The sequence below is a fragment of the Thalia democratica genome, chromosome 9 (genome assembly GCF_965202585.1).
Source record: "Thalia democratica chromosome 9, ktThaDemo2.hap1.1, whole genome shotgun sequence".
NCBI classification, from domain to species: domain Eukaryota; kingdom Metazoa; phylum Chordata; class Thaliacea; order Salpida; family Salpidae; genus Thalia; species Thalia democratica.
Genome location: NC_139173.1, coordinates 21,503,584 through 21,521,620, shown reverse-complemented (window position 1 = coordinate 21,521,620; position 18,037 = coordinate 21,503,584). Strand labels below are relative to the sequence as shown.

General features: G+C 24.4%; 1 protein-coding gene across 1 annotated transcript; it reads right to left on the bottom strand.

Moving 5' to 3' along the window:
* Positions 1–142: 142 nt before the first annotated feature.
* LOC145844909 (C3a anaphylatoxin chemotactic receptor-like) lies at positions 143–12,636 on the bottom strand. The gene is made up of 4 exons (XM_082952329.1): positions 12,517–12,636; positions 8,302–8,514; positions 3,488–3,592; positions 143–262 (listed from the first exon to the last, which is right to left on the bottom strand). The coding sequence occupies exons 1-4, from the start codon at positions 12,634–12,636 to the stop codon at positions 143–145; spliced, it is 558 nt and encodes a 185-aa protein (XP_082808455.1).
* Between the last annotated feature and the right edge of the window lie 5,401 nt (positions 12,637–18,037).

The window sequence follows — 18,037 nt, the reverse complement described above, 5'->3', positions numbered from 1 at the left end:
TAAATCTACATGTCTGAAAACATACTTTATCAGTTTAAATCAGTTTTTAGAAAAACAAAAGTACTAAAAACAGTAAAATGCAGCGTCAGTTTTACCGTGTAGTTAAAGTAAACTAAAAACGTATAGATTTTTGTTTTTAAACCTACTTTACTTTTTCGTTAAGTTTGAAGCTTTGTCCCGTGTTGAGGCGTCGCAGTTGTTCGTCTTGACCTGCAGCTACTTTGACTGTCACTCCACAAAACTTGTTGAAATACTCGTTCACCTATCGAAAACACACGATACTTATTTTTATAAATAGCTCTTGATTAAACTACTTTATAAAAAATAATTCACCAAGTAAAACTATAACTGCGAAAAGTTTAGTTTAGTTTTGAAAACTCAAAAACTAAATATACAATCACATTGATTATTTTCTTCAAAATACTAGACGGCTGTTTTGATAGTTTTATGTGCTATAATGCATTCAATTTAAAATTATTTTAGATTCTTTGTTTTCAGAGATCAATCAAAAAAAAAGATAAAGTAAAAGCGATCAATATACTTAATTGTCTGTAGACTATTAATAAAGCTTTTTTAAATCTAATCTTCTACAAAAATCTACGTTTAGTTTTTTCAGCTAAATAATCCGAATAATTTATAAAAAGCACATCAATATAGGTGTTTTTTTAACTTTAATTAATGTTTTGTTTATGTTAACCTAAATTGCTGCAAGAATACTTTAAAGATAGTTTTCTAAATAATTTACCACATAAATTTTTACACATGTATACGAACTTACATTGACGAAAATAACTTTATGTATTCTAAAATAGCTTCAATTATAAAAATCCTTTAAAACTTATCATGTACTTTTTTAACAACCTACTCGTAAAACAAACATTTAACTGTTTAAAAATCTTATTTAAATTCATCTTAATTGTTTTATGTATTTTTCTTCTACCACATGGTAGTTGTTTTCTATGGAGTTTATGATTACTTAAAAGATATAAGAATATAAAAGCACATACAAATTACTTTATTGTAGTACAATAATCTACTGTTAAAGTAATTTTTGTTAATAATTGAAAACATAACTTTGTAAAAGTATGTTTTTTAAATACGTTTTATTTTTAAATAATGTCATAATGTAAACTGTATCGGACTAAAATATTTTAAAAACTACTTTTATGAAGCAGTTTATTAAAATGATAAACAAATAGTTTCAAATTTATTGTATTTATGTTTTTTTTATATTCTTTCAAGGTTATAATTATAAAATAATTCTAAAACTTAAAAAAATTCAAACTATCTGTTGTGCTAAGAAGATAAGTGACTAATAAATTTTGAAAATATTAAATCGAATATTGTTTTCTTTTTTTACAAAGTCAGTAATAATGTTTTAAATTTTAAAAAAACTTGCTTTTATCTATAATAAAAAACTTAATAAAACCTTTTCAGAACTATGTAAATATTCAACAAACATTATAAAGTAAAATGTCAAAAAGTATAAACTAAAAATAAACTAAAAAAGTTTAATTACAACTAATGTAAGAAGCTTTTAAGGCTTTGTTAGTTTTGTTAAACTTAAAGAAAGCTTAACTAGAAAAAATATTTTTAAAAAGTAAAATGGTTTATATCAAACATTGCTCAAAAGATAAAAATCAATAACAAGTGTCTTAGTAAGTTTAGTTTTTTGTTGCGACTAAATATAAAGACGATGTAATGTTTACAAAAACAAAAATTTATACAAAATTTTTCATAAAATTAATAAAATTAGGTAGAACTAGTATACATAAAAAAATTAGGCTTAAAATTTTAGTATTATTTATGATCGCTAAGAATAAACTTAAATGAAATTTTTTGTTTTTATTTCCTTATGACTGTGTTCCGACAGTAATGTATAATTTAATTATATTTAATATTCGTTAAAATTGGAAAAAAAAAACTTTCCTATGCAAAGTTGTTGTGTTTTTTTGTTTAGTAAAAACTAAAGTTTGCCGTACAGACTATATAAATATAAATTATATTTTTTGTGAATGCATAAGAATTATTTTTTCATACATTTGCAGCCACCTGCAAGTAGAAGTATAAAATTTAAATTATTTTTTAGTATAATGTAACTAAGTGATTCTAAATAATGCACGAAACAAAAATGTTTGATATCTAGTTTTATTAAATTTAAAAAATTACAAAAAATCAAAGTTTTTAAAAATGTTCATAGTCGTTTTAATTTTAAACTTTTAAATAAAGTTAATTTAATTAAATTAAACTAAGTTTTTTCTTTAAATATTTTTTGCAGGGTATAAACCTTATTAAGTTTTAGCTTATTTTAACAAAAGTTGACATACTTGTTTAAATAATAGTTATAAAATACCAAATACAACATCAAAAACTTTATTATCTTTTTATAAAAAGATAGCTTCACCGTACTCGCTTCTAATTGTTGTAAAAGGATTTTCAAACGCGAAAAAACTCAAAGTTACAACAGAGGTTATGATACTAATAAGATTAATCTTAAGTATAGCAGGGTAAACAAAAAAGAGATCAATTTAAGCAAAAACCAGTGTACTTTTCATAAAATGTTAATCAATCTTTCTTTTTTTTCATAGCTTTTTAAATCGATTTTTAGCTAATTTTAAACATGCGTATTGCTATTTTTTTAACAATTAAATAAATGTACAAAACATTTATAGTTTTGATTTTAAAGATAGTTTAAATTTCACGTAGAATTTTAGTTTATGGTCGGTTAGTTACTTTAAAACATTTAGCAAAAAAAAATGTTAATGATCTGTTTTTGAAAAATCACCATGTTAGCTTTATAACATAAACACATCATTGTTTTAATTTACGAAAACTTTTATTCTTTAAATTTTAGAAAAAGTGCGCATTAGAAATTTAAATGTTCCACGGGTTTATGGTTACAATTACCCAACAAGTTTTTCCTTTTTTTTGCTTAAAGATTGAAAAATCACAAATACTTTATACATTCTGCAAACAAGATTATGATCCATGAAGTAAATATTGATTTTTTATTTGAAGCATAACCTTGTTACCAAGCTAGTAAACTTAATTAAAAAGTCGACAATATGAAGTTTTTTGACTCGCCTAAAAATATTAAACTTAATTTTTTATGTTTTTTATTATTAAAAAAGACAACTTATAGACGTTTGTTTGTTACAGATGATTACATAAGTTGTAGTTAAAAAAGTATTTTACTTTAAATCGCAAAAATTTATATTCTTAAAATACAAGATCTAAACGTTATGTACTACATTACACTAAAATTAACTCTTTATAGTAATTGTTTTAGGTTATAGAAATTTTTGATAAATATCTTTACAACTTAGCTATTTATATACTGACTACAATGTAAAATGTTATACATATATATTTAAAGTTACAGCTTAGTATACTGCATTAATTTTTTTTTATAAAAAGAATTTGAAACAATACATTTTATAATTAACTAACAAACTATATATAATGAACTAACACAAGAACAACTTACAATTTTTCTGATTTCCGCTCTTACATCGGATTTCATAAACGCGTACAGGATGGGGTTAATCGCCGAATTAGAAAATCCGCAAACTAAGCTAATCGTAGCAAAATTCTAGAATGAGAAAAAAAAAGATATAATTTTTTTGTTTTTTTTTCAATATAAAAAGCTGATAAATTTTATCGTTTAAGTAAAATGATACTTTGAAAAACAATCAGTTAAAAACTATATTAAACAGTTTATGCAACGTTATTTTTAACTAAACAAAAAATTAATGTTTTATGCAACGATTTTTAAGAACGCTATCTAAGTTTTTGTATTATATTTTGAAAAAAAATATTTTTTTACTTGAGTTTTAAAATTAGCCATTTATGGATTGAGTGTTTATCTTAGAATTAACATACAACTAATTCACTTTTGAAACTTTGATATTTATCTATAATTTATAATTACTGCTTAATTCAAAGTACTGTTCTTTGATTAAATTTCATAAATCAATACATGTCAAAAGCTTTAACGTCAAATAATCAAGACAGTTTTCATTTAAATTTGCTAGGCATTTAAGTTTATACAGTTACTAAAACAGAAAGTTGTATTACAAAGCTAAACTTAACATTCATAAACTAAATTAAACAATGTTGTAAAGTTTGCTTAATTCTTAAAAAGTGTTTGAGACTAGAATTTATTAAACTTATCAAGTAGTAATATCAATAACTTTGAGACTACACTTCGACTTCTTAAAACAAAGTAAATTTTTAGTAATAATATTAAACATATGTTTAGTGAAAAACTAATATTTATGAAAATTGAAGTAAGAACATAAAATTTTTACTATTAATTAAATAAAGGTTTTTAAAATCTTTAAAAGAAGAAAAATTGATAAAAGAAAAGGTAACATTTTATTTATCTTTGTACTTCAAAATAAATTATGGTCTAAATGTAATTTTTTTAAATGTTATTTTTAGTTGGAAAACAAATAAAAGCGCTCATAGTAATTAGTCCTAGGACCTAGTGTACAAAAAAAAACTTTCGGTTATCGAGACGCACACCACTCGGACACAGTTTAAAGTTTTGTCCACGACAAGTTTTTTCTATGTTTGTTATCAAAAACTTGTAAAAATCCTTATAGAAAATTCGCAGTCAAATAAAAAGCTTCGTTGAGAAAAAATATTAGACAAACAGTTTCCAAAAAAGATATTTTTCTGTTTTAAAAAGCTTATATTTCAAGGACAGTAAAGTACGAAATAACAAAAAATGTAAAGTAAGAGCGCGTTAAATCTATATAGGCTTACATGCAACGTTGGAAAGAAATTACGACCAATGTTGCAGTGTGTCAAGCAACTATCTATCATGTTATTAGAAAGTTAAACGAAATGTTTTAAAGTTTAAATTGATTGTTTTATCCTGTATATAAAGACAAAAAATAAGTTATCTAAATACACATTAAGTTTAAAAGCTTATATTAATGATATAAACTTCATGTAGCTACGTTTAAATGTTAAATTTCAAGAAAAAGAAGCTTATTAGTGGATTAAGGACTGAAATACAGAATCAGTCTCTCTACAATAAATATAAAGTTAAACTTTTAACAAATAATTATATATTTTTTTCTTTGTAAACAATACTTTATTATTGGAGTTGTTCACTAAAATGTTGTGATATGTTTTTTATTTTTTGCCTAATCGTAACTTTTTATGTTAGTTGTAATTGTCGCTTATTTTTTCTTTCAACAAACTTTTGAAAAGTCATGGAGTATTACTTAAAGGTTTTTAAAGATTGTAAATAGTTTTTTTATGGATTGGTTTTTTTTGCATATCGGTTCATTGTTAAACAGTAAGGCAATTTTTAAAATAAAGAGAAAGAAAAAAAATCAGAACTAGAAAAGATGTAATTAAAAAAGGTGCAAAAATAAAAGTTTTTGACGCAAAATACTAAACTAAACAGCAACAACCATAAAAAATCAAAAGTTAACTTTTATTTATAAATTATTTTTTTTTTAGGCTACAGTTGTTAGGAAAAATTCTGAAAAGAGGTTTTGATATGCATAAACTTAAATTTGACAAATAATTTTTAGTCAACAAAGGTAGCAATCAAACCAACTTGAAGCTTATACAAAATTTAAATAAGTAAATTGCATTATTTGTTTTAACCAATGAATTTTAGACAACAAATTGAGTTATAGTCAAATTTAGTAGGCAGGTAATAATAGGGATAATTTTAGTAAACTTAACACTTATCTAAGTCCTTCAAGGTAATTTGTTTTCAAAAAAAAAAAAATAGACCTTTTGTTATCAAATATTAAAATTTGTTTATCTTTTTAATTGTCTAGTATGCAGATTTACTTAAGAAAAGCACTAATCTAAAATTACACCTTTTTACACATTCTACAGTTTTTGTTTTATGATTTCAAGCAAGATCTTCGACCGAAAATAATGACTAAATTTGTTACTGTTTTGTATGCACAATTAATATAAATTTTTTTTTGAACGTCTGAAACTTCATCTAGAAGAGTTAGACAAAACTCTTGGACTACTCGGCGTATGTCTACGTCCACAAACAAGCTTTGGAAGGTGCAAACGTTTTTTATATAGAAATCCACTTTAGTGGTTTACTAATTTTTTAAGTAATATAAAAAACTGATGGTTAACAAATAGTTATGGAAACCAAAGTAATACATTAAACTTAAGCTATACAAGTTTTAAATTGTAATAGTTACTACTCAAACTTGTTTAAAGAATATTTTATGTATTAATATAAATTTCTTACAATAAAAAAAAAATATTTAACAAAAAATGTTTGAATAAATTTCAAGTAAGTTACCACTTAAAAAAAGTATGAGCTTCCTATTTTTGTTGTAATTCAAAAAACATATAGAAGTACTCTTAGCTTATACTTACAAAAATCATTTAACTTTTATGAAAAAATTTTGCTGAATATAAATGCTCAAACATTTTATTGAAAATCTTTAATAGCTGAAATTGAACGTTAAACAATTTTTTTAAGATTGCAATAAAAAGAACAAAATACTTAATATGTCTAAACTAACGCTTAAGTTGAGCTTGACTTTAGCCATAAATAAACTGTTGACAATTACGTTGGGTAACCAACAGACGATGAACGCACTACAAACTGCTGTTATCATTTTAGTGACCTATAAAACAATAATAATAAAATAAATTGTTTTAATAATTAATGTGTTTAAAAATTTACATATCTATTAAACTTAAGTAAATTGTTATATTAATCTATTCTAAGCTAAAAAACAAAAAATAGTTTCAAAAAAATAAAGTTATAGGTTTATTTTTATAAAAAGTTGAATTTGAAAAGTGTTTGATTATTAAAAGTAACAAAGTTTCCATGTTCTATAAACAGCGAATTCGACGGAGTTTTTAATAATTTAAGTGCTCTTAAATAAGAAGATAAAAACGTGTGCTTTTCTTTAAAGTACTAACACCTATTAAGAACTCCGTTGATTTTGATTTGCATAGTATATTACAACTATTATTTCAAATATTGTTAAGATTACTTTTTGAAAAAGTCTAACTTTAGTTTAAAAACGTATAATTAAGTAACAAAAAAAAAACATGTTTAATTTAGTCCTAAGAATAACTTGTACAACATTCATTTTTAACTTTACTATATTCTTTAGTAACGTTAAGTAACCAACAGACGATGAACGCATTACAGACTGCTGTTATTATTTTAGTAACCTTAAAAACAATCATAAAAAATTAATAATTTTAATAATTGAGAGGTATAAAGAAGGTTTTATGCATTAAAAGAAAGTTAATTCAATATGTTAATGTATTTTAAGTTTAAATTTTAGATTTAGTTTTATAAAAACCAAAATTGAAAGGTAATTGATTTAACAAAACTAATGACGTTTCTATGTACTATAGATAGCGCCATTAACGAAGTGTTTAATAAATGTAAGTAGTTCTAAGAACAGAAGCTCAATTGTTTGAGATGCATTAGTTATATCAAATTAAGCCTTACTTATGATAAAACAAGCAGCAATTTAATACCAAATAAATGTTTGTACAATATAGTACTAAAATAAAGTTTTATACTACTCGTTTATAAATTTACTTCATACTTTAGTAAATGATCGGTATATGATTTAAGCTTTTTGATTAAGTCTGGTTTTGATGTTTTGAAAGCTGAAAAAATAAAATTAAAACACAATTCTGTTTGAAACAGTTTAAGAAAAGTTTTACGATTATTTAAATGCTTTTCAAAAACACCGAATGTCGTTTTTTATATTTTTACTTAACAAAAAAGACTAAAACAAAGTTTACTGTCTATATAGTTAATTTGATACCCTTCGATTCTATCTTCATAATATGTTATGAATAATTGGTCCGAATTAACTTTAGTTATAGTTTCTAGGTAACTTTGAAAATAAGTCAATAAAACATACAGTTCTATTTATTTACAATATTACTAAAGAAAAATTAACGATTGCTATTTATTAAAAATTCTAGTTCATTCAGCTTTCTAAACTGAAGTGTTTTAAGTCAATTTGAAATTGATCTCTATCCTATAATAATTCTGTTTAATAAAATAAATTGAAAATAAGTTAACACGCTGCAATTTAATTCATATAACTTGTTATTATAAATCGGTACTAAATTTTGGTATACCATCAAAATCCACCAGCGTTTAAAATCCACCTGATCTTTTTATATTTTCTTTATTTATATATATATTTTTTTGCTTTTTTTTTTGACTTTATTGTTATTGTTACCCCTAACCCTTACCTTCGATCGGATAAAGTTTATTGTTAATTTTAGTGACTGAAAGCAACTTTAACGCTAACCTACCCTGTTCTGCTTCTTGGACAGTATGGTGGCTCCCAGCGACATCTCGCTGTTCGAAGCTCTCCTCTGCAGCTTGACGAATATGACCAGGTAGCAGGTGCAGATGATGAGGATGGGAATGAAGAAGCCGATGAAGAGCCTGGCGAACAGGTGGACGTTCATCCACGTGACGTCATAGAACTGCCACGTGCACCTCAGCCCGCAATCCGGATGGATCTGAGAGTTTTTTATTTTGAATTAATTTTTTTTGATATAATTGTGTTCAGTCTTTATTTTACAAAATAAAAAGCTAATTTTATTGGCAAAAAGCGCTTTTCCTATCGCAGCTGAATTGAGTTGGATCAAAAAACTGTTTCTTTTTCTTAAACAAAATAAGTTAAAGTATATAAAATAAAAAGTTTTAAAACAAAACTTAGTGGGCAGGGCATGTTTGGTAGCATATTAGTGAAATTTAAATTAGTCATTTTTATCTTTGTTTTTTGGTTATGAATGAACTATTGTATATTATCATCTTTTAATTAAAAAAAAAATATTAATTTTTGTTTTATTTGTTTTGTAACGATTGTGTTTTAAAATACATTTATAATATAATATACTTTTTGACTGAGATATTGTGTGCGTTTAAACTGAATATTGATAAAAAATGTTGTGTTGCAGATTTGCAAAATCTAGTTAAAGATTCTTATTATTCGATCTTTGCTCGTATTTTTTTGTAATTTTTTTTTAAGTTGTTAGGCATATGTAATTTGTTCTTCAGTAAAAGTTATAAGATGCAAGTCGTTAATTTTATCAAAAAGTAAATATAAAGTTTTTATTTCGTTTTAAAATGTTAAATTTATCTCAAACAAATTTATAACAAAAAAATTTGTAATATAAGATTTTCTAACTGATAAAAATGACTTAATTATTTGTATACTTTCTTTTTATTAAAAATCACTTTTGAAACCAGAACTTAATGTGTAAAACATTGAAAAAATAGCCTAAAGTACTATTAAAAGTGTAGTTAAAATTTGAACATAAAGAAGTTGAAGCTATAAGAAGTAAATGTTTGTTTTTACCAAAATTGAGGGATTTATTCAGAAAGAAAAAGAGTTTCATAAACACAAGAATATCTTAGTGTTTATCATTTTTTTAAACTAAAAACATCATAGTTGATAGTTACTTCAGATTTTTAAATTTTGAGTATAACCCTTATAAGTACAACAATTTTTTATGTACTCTAAATACTATTACAAAACTGTTTGGATTTTTAAAGTTGTGATTGAACAGTTCATTATATAAGCAGTTGTTTATGTAAGAAAAAATTTACTTGAAAAAAAAATTTTTCGACAGATTTTATGTAAGATTATAAAATGGAATTTCAGAAAATAATTTATTCATAAAGGATTAATCTAAGTGTATGTATGTTGGCATACCAGTTATGTATTATTAATGAGCGGTTTTTAACAAACAACAGTTCAATACAGTTTTTATTGTATCACTAGATTTTATATAACTACAAACTAATATTAAAAAGCAACGCTGAATATCGTTTAGTTTAATGGATTGGGAAGAAAGTTAAAATAAAATCGTATAGAGTATGTAAATTGCGAATATGTCAAACTATTGTGTTCTATTTTTTTTATAGTGTTAAATGTCACATAACAACTTTTAAATTATGCAGTCTTAAAAGTAATTCATACCCAAGTGTAATATACTTGTAATAAAACTAAGTTTTTCAAAGAATTCAATTATTAAAAAGCAATAACTTTGCCTTGAATAGTTTGTAAACTATCGAATAAGCACGTATTGAACTTTCGTGAATGTAAAAATTTTTGACGTATAAAACGTATTAAAAGACTGAATAGTTTTTTATCAATATAAACAGTCAAAAGTAAACTTCTCATATACTTTTGTTTTATAGTTTCTTTATGAAAAATTGTTAATAATCCCTAAGTACCACATTGTTTAATGCACATTTCAGATTTTGCTATGTATTTTTGAAACTATTGATTTAGTTTACGACTACTTTTTCTGGTAAATGTTCAGTAGTTAAATTTTTTTATAGCTATAAATTCTTTTATTTGAACTAGCCAAAATTTTAATTTTAAATATACTCAACAATGTTCCTAAATGTTTTTTTTTACATTAGGTCGTGAACTTAGTGAGGAATGAAAAGCATTTTTATTCTCAATTGAAAGTACTCATATTTCTAAATTTTATTTATAGCACAAAACTATTTTTTTTTCATAGTTGTTTATTTAATTTTTGTAAATCAACTGCAGTAGACTAACAAAAGATACTGACATGATAATGAATATATAGAAAAGTTCTGTCCACTCTTAAGAAACTGAAAAATATCGAACTGATTATTTTTGCAAGTTTTAATTTCACTATACTGCTGAATTATATAACCATGTGATATTAGCTCATAGAGATTAGCTAATTTTTTCATAGAAGAATATAAACGAAATATTTTTAAAGAAACATTATTCAATTTACACAAAATAAAAACTTTATGAAAAGTAATATTTCACTAAAGTCAATGTCTGAACAAAGTTTAACATGCGGCAGAAATTGCATTATAATAGATTTACAAAGCTGATAACAGAGCAGAGAAAAACAAAAGGCTTCGGAAATGCAATTATTTCATTCGAGTTCCACGCAAATTTTAACTGTGAAAGTTTTGAATAATCTTGTTTGAATTTAAACTAGTGCTAACGGTAGAAGTAGTAAAAGCCCGTTATTAGTTTAAATTAATGTTAATGCTTCCTGTTGAAAAACTTACTTTGAGTTTGCGAATATGTAAACAATTTTTTCATAAATAAGCATTTATTATTTACTTTTGATAAAACATTTTTGTTCTATGCTAAAAAAAATTAAACTTTAAAACAAATTTACAAATTGTTTTTTTTATAAAGGCTAGTTTGTACTTTACAGGAAGATTTTGCAATAATACTGTTTTACTTTATACTATAGTTAAATTTCAGTTTTTCCTATCAATATCCAAAGAAAACTATATTGTAATGCGTTTGTATCAGATTTTTTCCGTTAAATCAATTGAAATTTTCATCATATTTTTATAATTTTCAATTGTTCTTCATTTCTACATTTAGATTTATTAAAAAATTTCAAAGCCAAAATATTTACCCGAATAGCTAAAATTAAGTAAAACATTTTAATTAAAAATTCTACTCTATTATAAAATAAAAACTGTTTTTTAAACTTTTAAAGTTAAAAATTTAGCCCTGGAATATATTTACTTATGTATACAGTAAAACTAAACATTTAAGCTTTTCTTTAAATAAAACATAATTATTGGAATTTAGTTTAATTTTATAATAACCGTACTTAAAGTTTAGTTTCTGACCCTTTGCTGCAAACAGCCTCGCTACTTTGCTGTTTGTTGGAAAAATTATTGATTAATGAGTTTGTAAGTTGAGATATAAATATTTGAAAATCTTCAGCTTAAGTTTTTATAGTTTTACACATTTAAAATTGTAAAACTAATACTTTGTATTTAAATACACTATCAAATAACGAGAAGAAGCTTTTTTTTCGTAATAGCTAGCAAAAAAAGTAAATATCAAGTTAGTTTTAACTACTTTAAAGAATTAGAACATTAAATATTTTGGAAGTAGTTAGTTTAAAATGCTTCATGCAAGCGCTTTAGAGTCAGTAATTCAAATGCTATTGTTGAATTAAAAAAAAACTTTCTTGCCAGCAAAATATAACTAAACAGGATTTATTTAATTACTAATTGAAACTTTAACATAAATTTTTGAATAAAAACACAAAAGTTCTAAAAATATTATTAGTATTTTAAACCAAGTGCTACATCTATTTAACTAACAACTCAACGTGTTTAAGTAAAAAAGCAAACATTTGTTCTCACTAAAGTTTTTAAATATTTTTAGAAGTAGACAATCTACAAAGCTAATCATTACGATTAAATCTCATAAAAATTCAATCATAAAATTATCTAGAAAAAAAACTACAAAGTAACTAGTTCTCAAAATTTTTCAGTTCAAGCGCTTCATCTAATGAACCAATACTTTAACGCACTAAAACAAAACACAAAACACCAGACTTGGTAAAAAGCACTGTGTTTAGTGCTTAAAAACATTACTAAAGCTATGCTAAATCCTACTGCCGGGAATTTTTCAACGCTAAGCACAGTGTTTTTCACCATGTCTGTCAAGTGCTACTTATTCAACCAAAACATTTTTTTTATCCAACCTCCTCGACGTTCCTCAGTACGAGCGCCTCCGAAGCGATGGAGACGGCGGCCACCCACACGAACAAGCAGCACAAGAACGCGTTCCTGTAGTTCCTCACCTGCCTCGCCCGCACCGCCATCACCACGGCAAGGAACCTGTCGATGGACATGGCCACCAGGAAGAACACCGACCCGTACATGTTGACCAGGGTGAGGAAGGACACCAGCTTGCAGCCCACCATCCCGAATATCCATCTGTGTGGAAGGTTGTAATTAAAAATATGTATTGCAAAATTACTGAGTCTCACCGCTGAGCGAATCTTATTCAAATGGAATATTGATCGAAATAAATATTCTTGAGTTATTTCTTTTATTTAACCTGTTTCAACTATTAAATTAAGTAATAATTTTGTTTTAAATTGGTTTTTACATTAGATCTTGAAAAATTAAAGCAGTTTAAGTTTTTTACCGCATTGAAGTAGATTTTTTACAATTTATTAAATATCAGTGGTCAGAGCGCTTTTGTTGCTTTTTATGTTTTTGTTAGCAAGCATTTATCTTTACCTATTAGTCTACAGCTAAAAACTTAAATCCAATTTTGATTTTTTTATAAACACTGTGTACTACTTTTAAGCATAATGATTTTATTTGTTATTTAAAACTTTGCAACTTAAAATTTAGTATTTAAAATGTTTTACTTCGTAATTATTTTGTATGACTTTCATTAAAGTATGTTTGTTATAAAGTTTTTTTTAAACATCAATAACGAAGTACGACTAATTTACAACTTATAGTGGTTTCTATTAGAAAATTATTAAAAAAGAATTATTTTCATAGAAACTAATTTTCATTGGCTCGTAGAAATTAATTAAGACTAAAGTTTTTACGATTGGCGTAAATATACAAGTTAACTTAATATAGTTAAAAAGATATTTAAACTTTTTTATTAGTATATAGTAAACAAATATTAAGCATCTACTTTTAAACTAATATATTTTTATAAGTTGAAAATATAAGTTTTTAAATACAAAAAAATTTAAAACATATTCAAAAACTATAGAAAAACATTTAATTAGTAAGAAGCTAGCAATATACCTTAATTTATTCTACGCTGAGGCCATTATAATTGTTTTATAAGAATTAAGCTCACTTATATTTTTACAGTGACAATATGTCCAAGTCTTGATGAAAATTGAAATATAAAGAATAATATTGCTCGCTGCTTTCGATGCGCAGTAAACATTTAAGTTGTTTAAAATCGAACTTATTGATTTTATTAATACACAGCTTTCTCTTAACAGCTTCGATTTAAAAGAATCGCAAACTTTTATCTTATAGTTTGAATAAAAACCGTTTTAATGTATTTTGCAATAAATTTTCTTAATGTGATAATGCAGTAGGTAACAGTTACGGAATGGTAACTTTATAAAATATTATTTTTTAAATTTATTTGTATTATTTCTCAAAACATTCTATTTCACTTTAGTTCATTTTAAAACTTACTTAAAATAAATTGGGAAACATTATAATCTTTAAATACATAAACAAGTTTTTCTATGTTGAGCTTTATATAAAGATTTTCGTAGTATTGTTTCTTTATTTTTGTAAATTTTTCGTAAAAGTATTAAACTTATGCTTATTTAGAAACTCTAGTATCGTTGTAAAAACGTTAAGTTCAAGTAGTAAATTATTTTCAGAATTAATGAAAATATATTTATATTTACGTCTTAAGAATATATAACCATTTGTTTTTAAAAAGAAATTTTTGATCATAAGTTAAACTTCAAGTGATATAAATAAACGTTCATAGAAATTTTCAAAGTAACTGTTTTAAGAAATAACTTTTTTAAACTAAGTTAGTTGAAAGATTTTAGTGAAAGAAAAATTATGATGTTAAATTAACTTAAATAGTTTTTACAATTATTTTTGGCATTTTTTATTTATACAATGAAAAACTTTTAATCATTAAAAAGAGGCATAACTTATAGTTTTTTCTCAAGAAATTTATTAAAGATATAATGTGTAACTTAAGGCTAGTAGATCAAAACACCAAAAAATTATTCAATTTGTTAGATATTTCTATTATGTATAGCTAATAAGATTGTATTTATGGATTTTTTAAAAACAAAAAAATTTCAGTTTTTACAATCTTTTAAGGGAAACTTAAATTTTAAGTTATTTAAAGTAAGTATTATAAGTAACAAAATTAATAGACAAGAAAAAAGAAATAGCTAATGAAATTTGAAATTTTATGAAAGTTTCTGTAAACTAATTAAAAAAAATTCAGAAAACATGAAGTTGGAAGTAATTTAATGTTCAATAAAAGTTTAAAAGGAGAAAAAGAATTTTACCGTTAGAATCACGTCATGTTAGTAACAATTTGTGGATTTTTTGTAGTAACTTTTTTTTTAATGTAATAAAAATAACTTGTTTATTGGTTTAAAAATACTAAAAGCAACTTTTTCAGTACTTCTTAAAAAATAAGTATTCATTAGTGTCTTTATTATTTATTATTTTTAAGTATACTTAGTTTTATTTTTCAAAGTTTTGCAATGCAGGAAATTGTTCCTTAATACTTTATATACTTTATCGTTGCAGTTATAAATGTATTTTTTTTACTTATTTGAGCTAATATACACTTTAGACTTATTCAAATTTTAAGTTATTAGTTTATATTAAGTTTTTATGTTTTTGCATAACTCTTTGGTTAATATAAGTTTTTTTTTTGTTTCAAGAATATACAACTTTGTTCATATACTTCGAGTATGGTAAGTTTCTAAACTTATTACTGTTTCCTTGTAAAATGTTTCAATAAAAATTTGTTGTAACAGTCTTCTTTAAAAACCGTTGTTGAATGTAGAGTTTTGTTTATACACAACATGTTATTTATATCATTATATTATTATTAATTCATATTTTAATTGTTATGTTTGATTATTTTGACATAGTTGTTGACTTAAAACATAAGGCCATTATCTAATTATTTTATTTCAACATTAAAATCCTATTAAAACTCGACAAAACTGAAGTTGTATAAAAAGTTACATTTTTGAAACTTTTTTCTACTTGATATCAATTTATTTAAAAGGTGCTTTCACTCTTTTTTCTTTTTGTTAATAAAAATATTTTTTTTGTTGCAACAATCTACAAAAAATCTTTATCAGTTTTATATAAAAACAAGTAGCGTTTCTAATACTTTTCATAACTTAATCAAGTATTGAATGAATATTATTTCATGATACTTAAAATTTTAGAAACCTAGCAAATAAGTATGCTTTTACTACTTTAAAACTAGTTTTACCTTGTAAAATAATGATCGCAATTAGCCAAGTTTATAAAAGCTGTTTAGTTTAAAAGCTACTACTAAACAAATAATCTATTTCAAGTTATGACTGAGAGATTTTTTCGTACACGATAGTCCTTAGATTACTAATTTTTATTTTTTTATTTCCTTTTTTGTTAAATAAACTTCAACTTAAACTTGAAAAAACTTTTACGTATGCAACTGTTAAAGTAAAAAAATCGATAAAAAAATATTTTATCACCAAATCCCCAACGAACCTGTTCACCTTGATCTTCTCAACGGCGTGAAACGGCAGCGTGGCGACGAAGATGAGATCGGCCAGCGCCAAGTTGAACACCATCACGTTGGTAACGGACGCCTTCGAACCGTACTTTTTCCTACCTAAAACGCTCCTGCCCACCACTAGGAGAACCAACCCGTTGCCGAGCACGCCAACAACGAATATGAGGAAGTGGAGGGTGGGGAGTAATGTCGTGTCGAAGGTGGAGGGGGAAATCAGGTTGCAGTCAGGTACAGTAAGGTTGAAATCGGGATCGATCAGGTTGAAGCTGGTTGAGTTTTCTGAAAGTTGAGAAATGTTTTTCATTGTTTTTTTCAAGTGAAAATTAAATCTGCTATTTTTATAAAGTTGTAATTGACATAAATAAATATTTAAAATAATGCAGCTAAAATTAAGTTTTAGTAAATAATTTTCGAACTCAACATTATATAAAAGTAAAAACAAAGTGGTTAAAATTGTATTGACTGAAATTTAAAATATATTTTGATAAACACTGCTGTTGTTACGAGTTATGTTTACTAGCTGCTAAGAAAAAAGTATTTATAATAGTTGAGGTTTTTATAAGCATTCGTATGGACTTTTTTTTTACTTCTCTAATTGAAAAAATCGAGAGATTATATGAACATTTCGGATTTCCATTAACTTTCAGAGTGGATTGTGCGTTTGTTTACTTGGGTTAAATAATTTGATATAGGTGAACTGATATGATTTCCATAATCTAAATAATAACATACATTTAAACTACTGTTTTATAAAATAAAACTATATTGACAACCTAAGTATAAGTTTTCAGCGAGCAAAATATTTTAACTGGTTTCAGATGTTTACTTAAAACAGCAAAAATTGTTTAAAATATTAAGTTCTTATTTTCAGATTCGTGTTTATATTGGTTTAACAATATAATCACGTTTGTTTGTAACGATTACGGTAACCATAAAAACTAATAGTGTAAAAAATTAACTTTAGCAGTTTAATTTAAGAAACAACAGAAGTATATTTTCAAGTACATTTTTTAGAAAACCAAATTTTACAACAAAAATTTAAAGTATTTAAAGTTTTCGAAATGGCTAATAGTTCTAGCTATTTCAATTTCCAATGCTTTAAATAACTTGTTTTACCAACATTTTTTGTGTGTAGTAAACGAGAATAAAAGAAAAAAAAAAAGTTGCATAAGATCACATTAGTATATTGTGCTCGAAATTTTATGTTTTGCATAAGTTGTGTAATGTTCAAACTAAAAACAATCAGATTAAAGTTTTCATGTCTAACGTTATTTCGGTAAAATTAATTGAAGTTTGAAGTTGTACGACTCGAGTCTTTTAAGTTTACTTGCGTTACTATCGCAAACGCACTTAGCTTATTAAAAGTGGCTTCGTGAAAATATAGTAAAAGATAAAAAGGTTTTTTGAATGATTTTATATAAATACACGTCAAAACTCATTTTTATTTTAAACCTAAATCACTAAAAACTCTTATGTTTCTTTATATACAGCCTTATACTTACTATGCACAAAACTGTAGAGAATAGTAAATCTGGTTACAAATCGACTAAGACATGTCAGCTTCTTATAGTTGTATTAAAAATAAAAAATAAAAATGTTATTTTTTAACTGTATAATAAACTAAATTTTTTTAAACTAACAATCTTGTTAAATAAGGTTGCCTTTAAATAAACAAATCATCCTAAGATACTTTAATTATTTTAGTAAATAATACTGTGAACATTCAGGGATCAAATTTTTAGACAAGTAATAACAAGTCATTTACAATGTATTTGGTTTTGACTCCATAAATGTAAAGTTTTAATGTTATAGAATTGCATAAATTTATAATTTTTGGAAGTTTATTCAAGTATTTTAAGCTTTAAATTTATTTATTATCAAACTAAAAATTTTATAGACTTGTTTACTTATGTCAATTTATTTTTGAGCTGTTACAAAAAATGTTTTGGATTTTA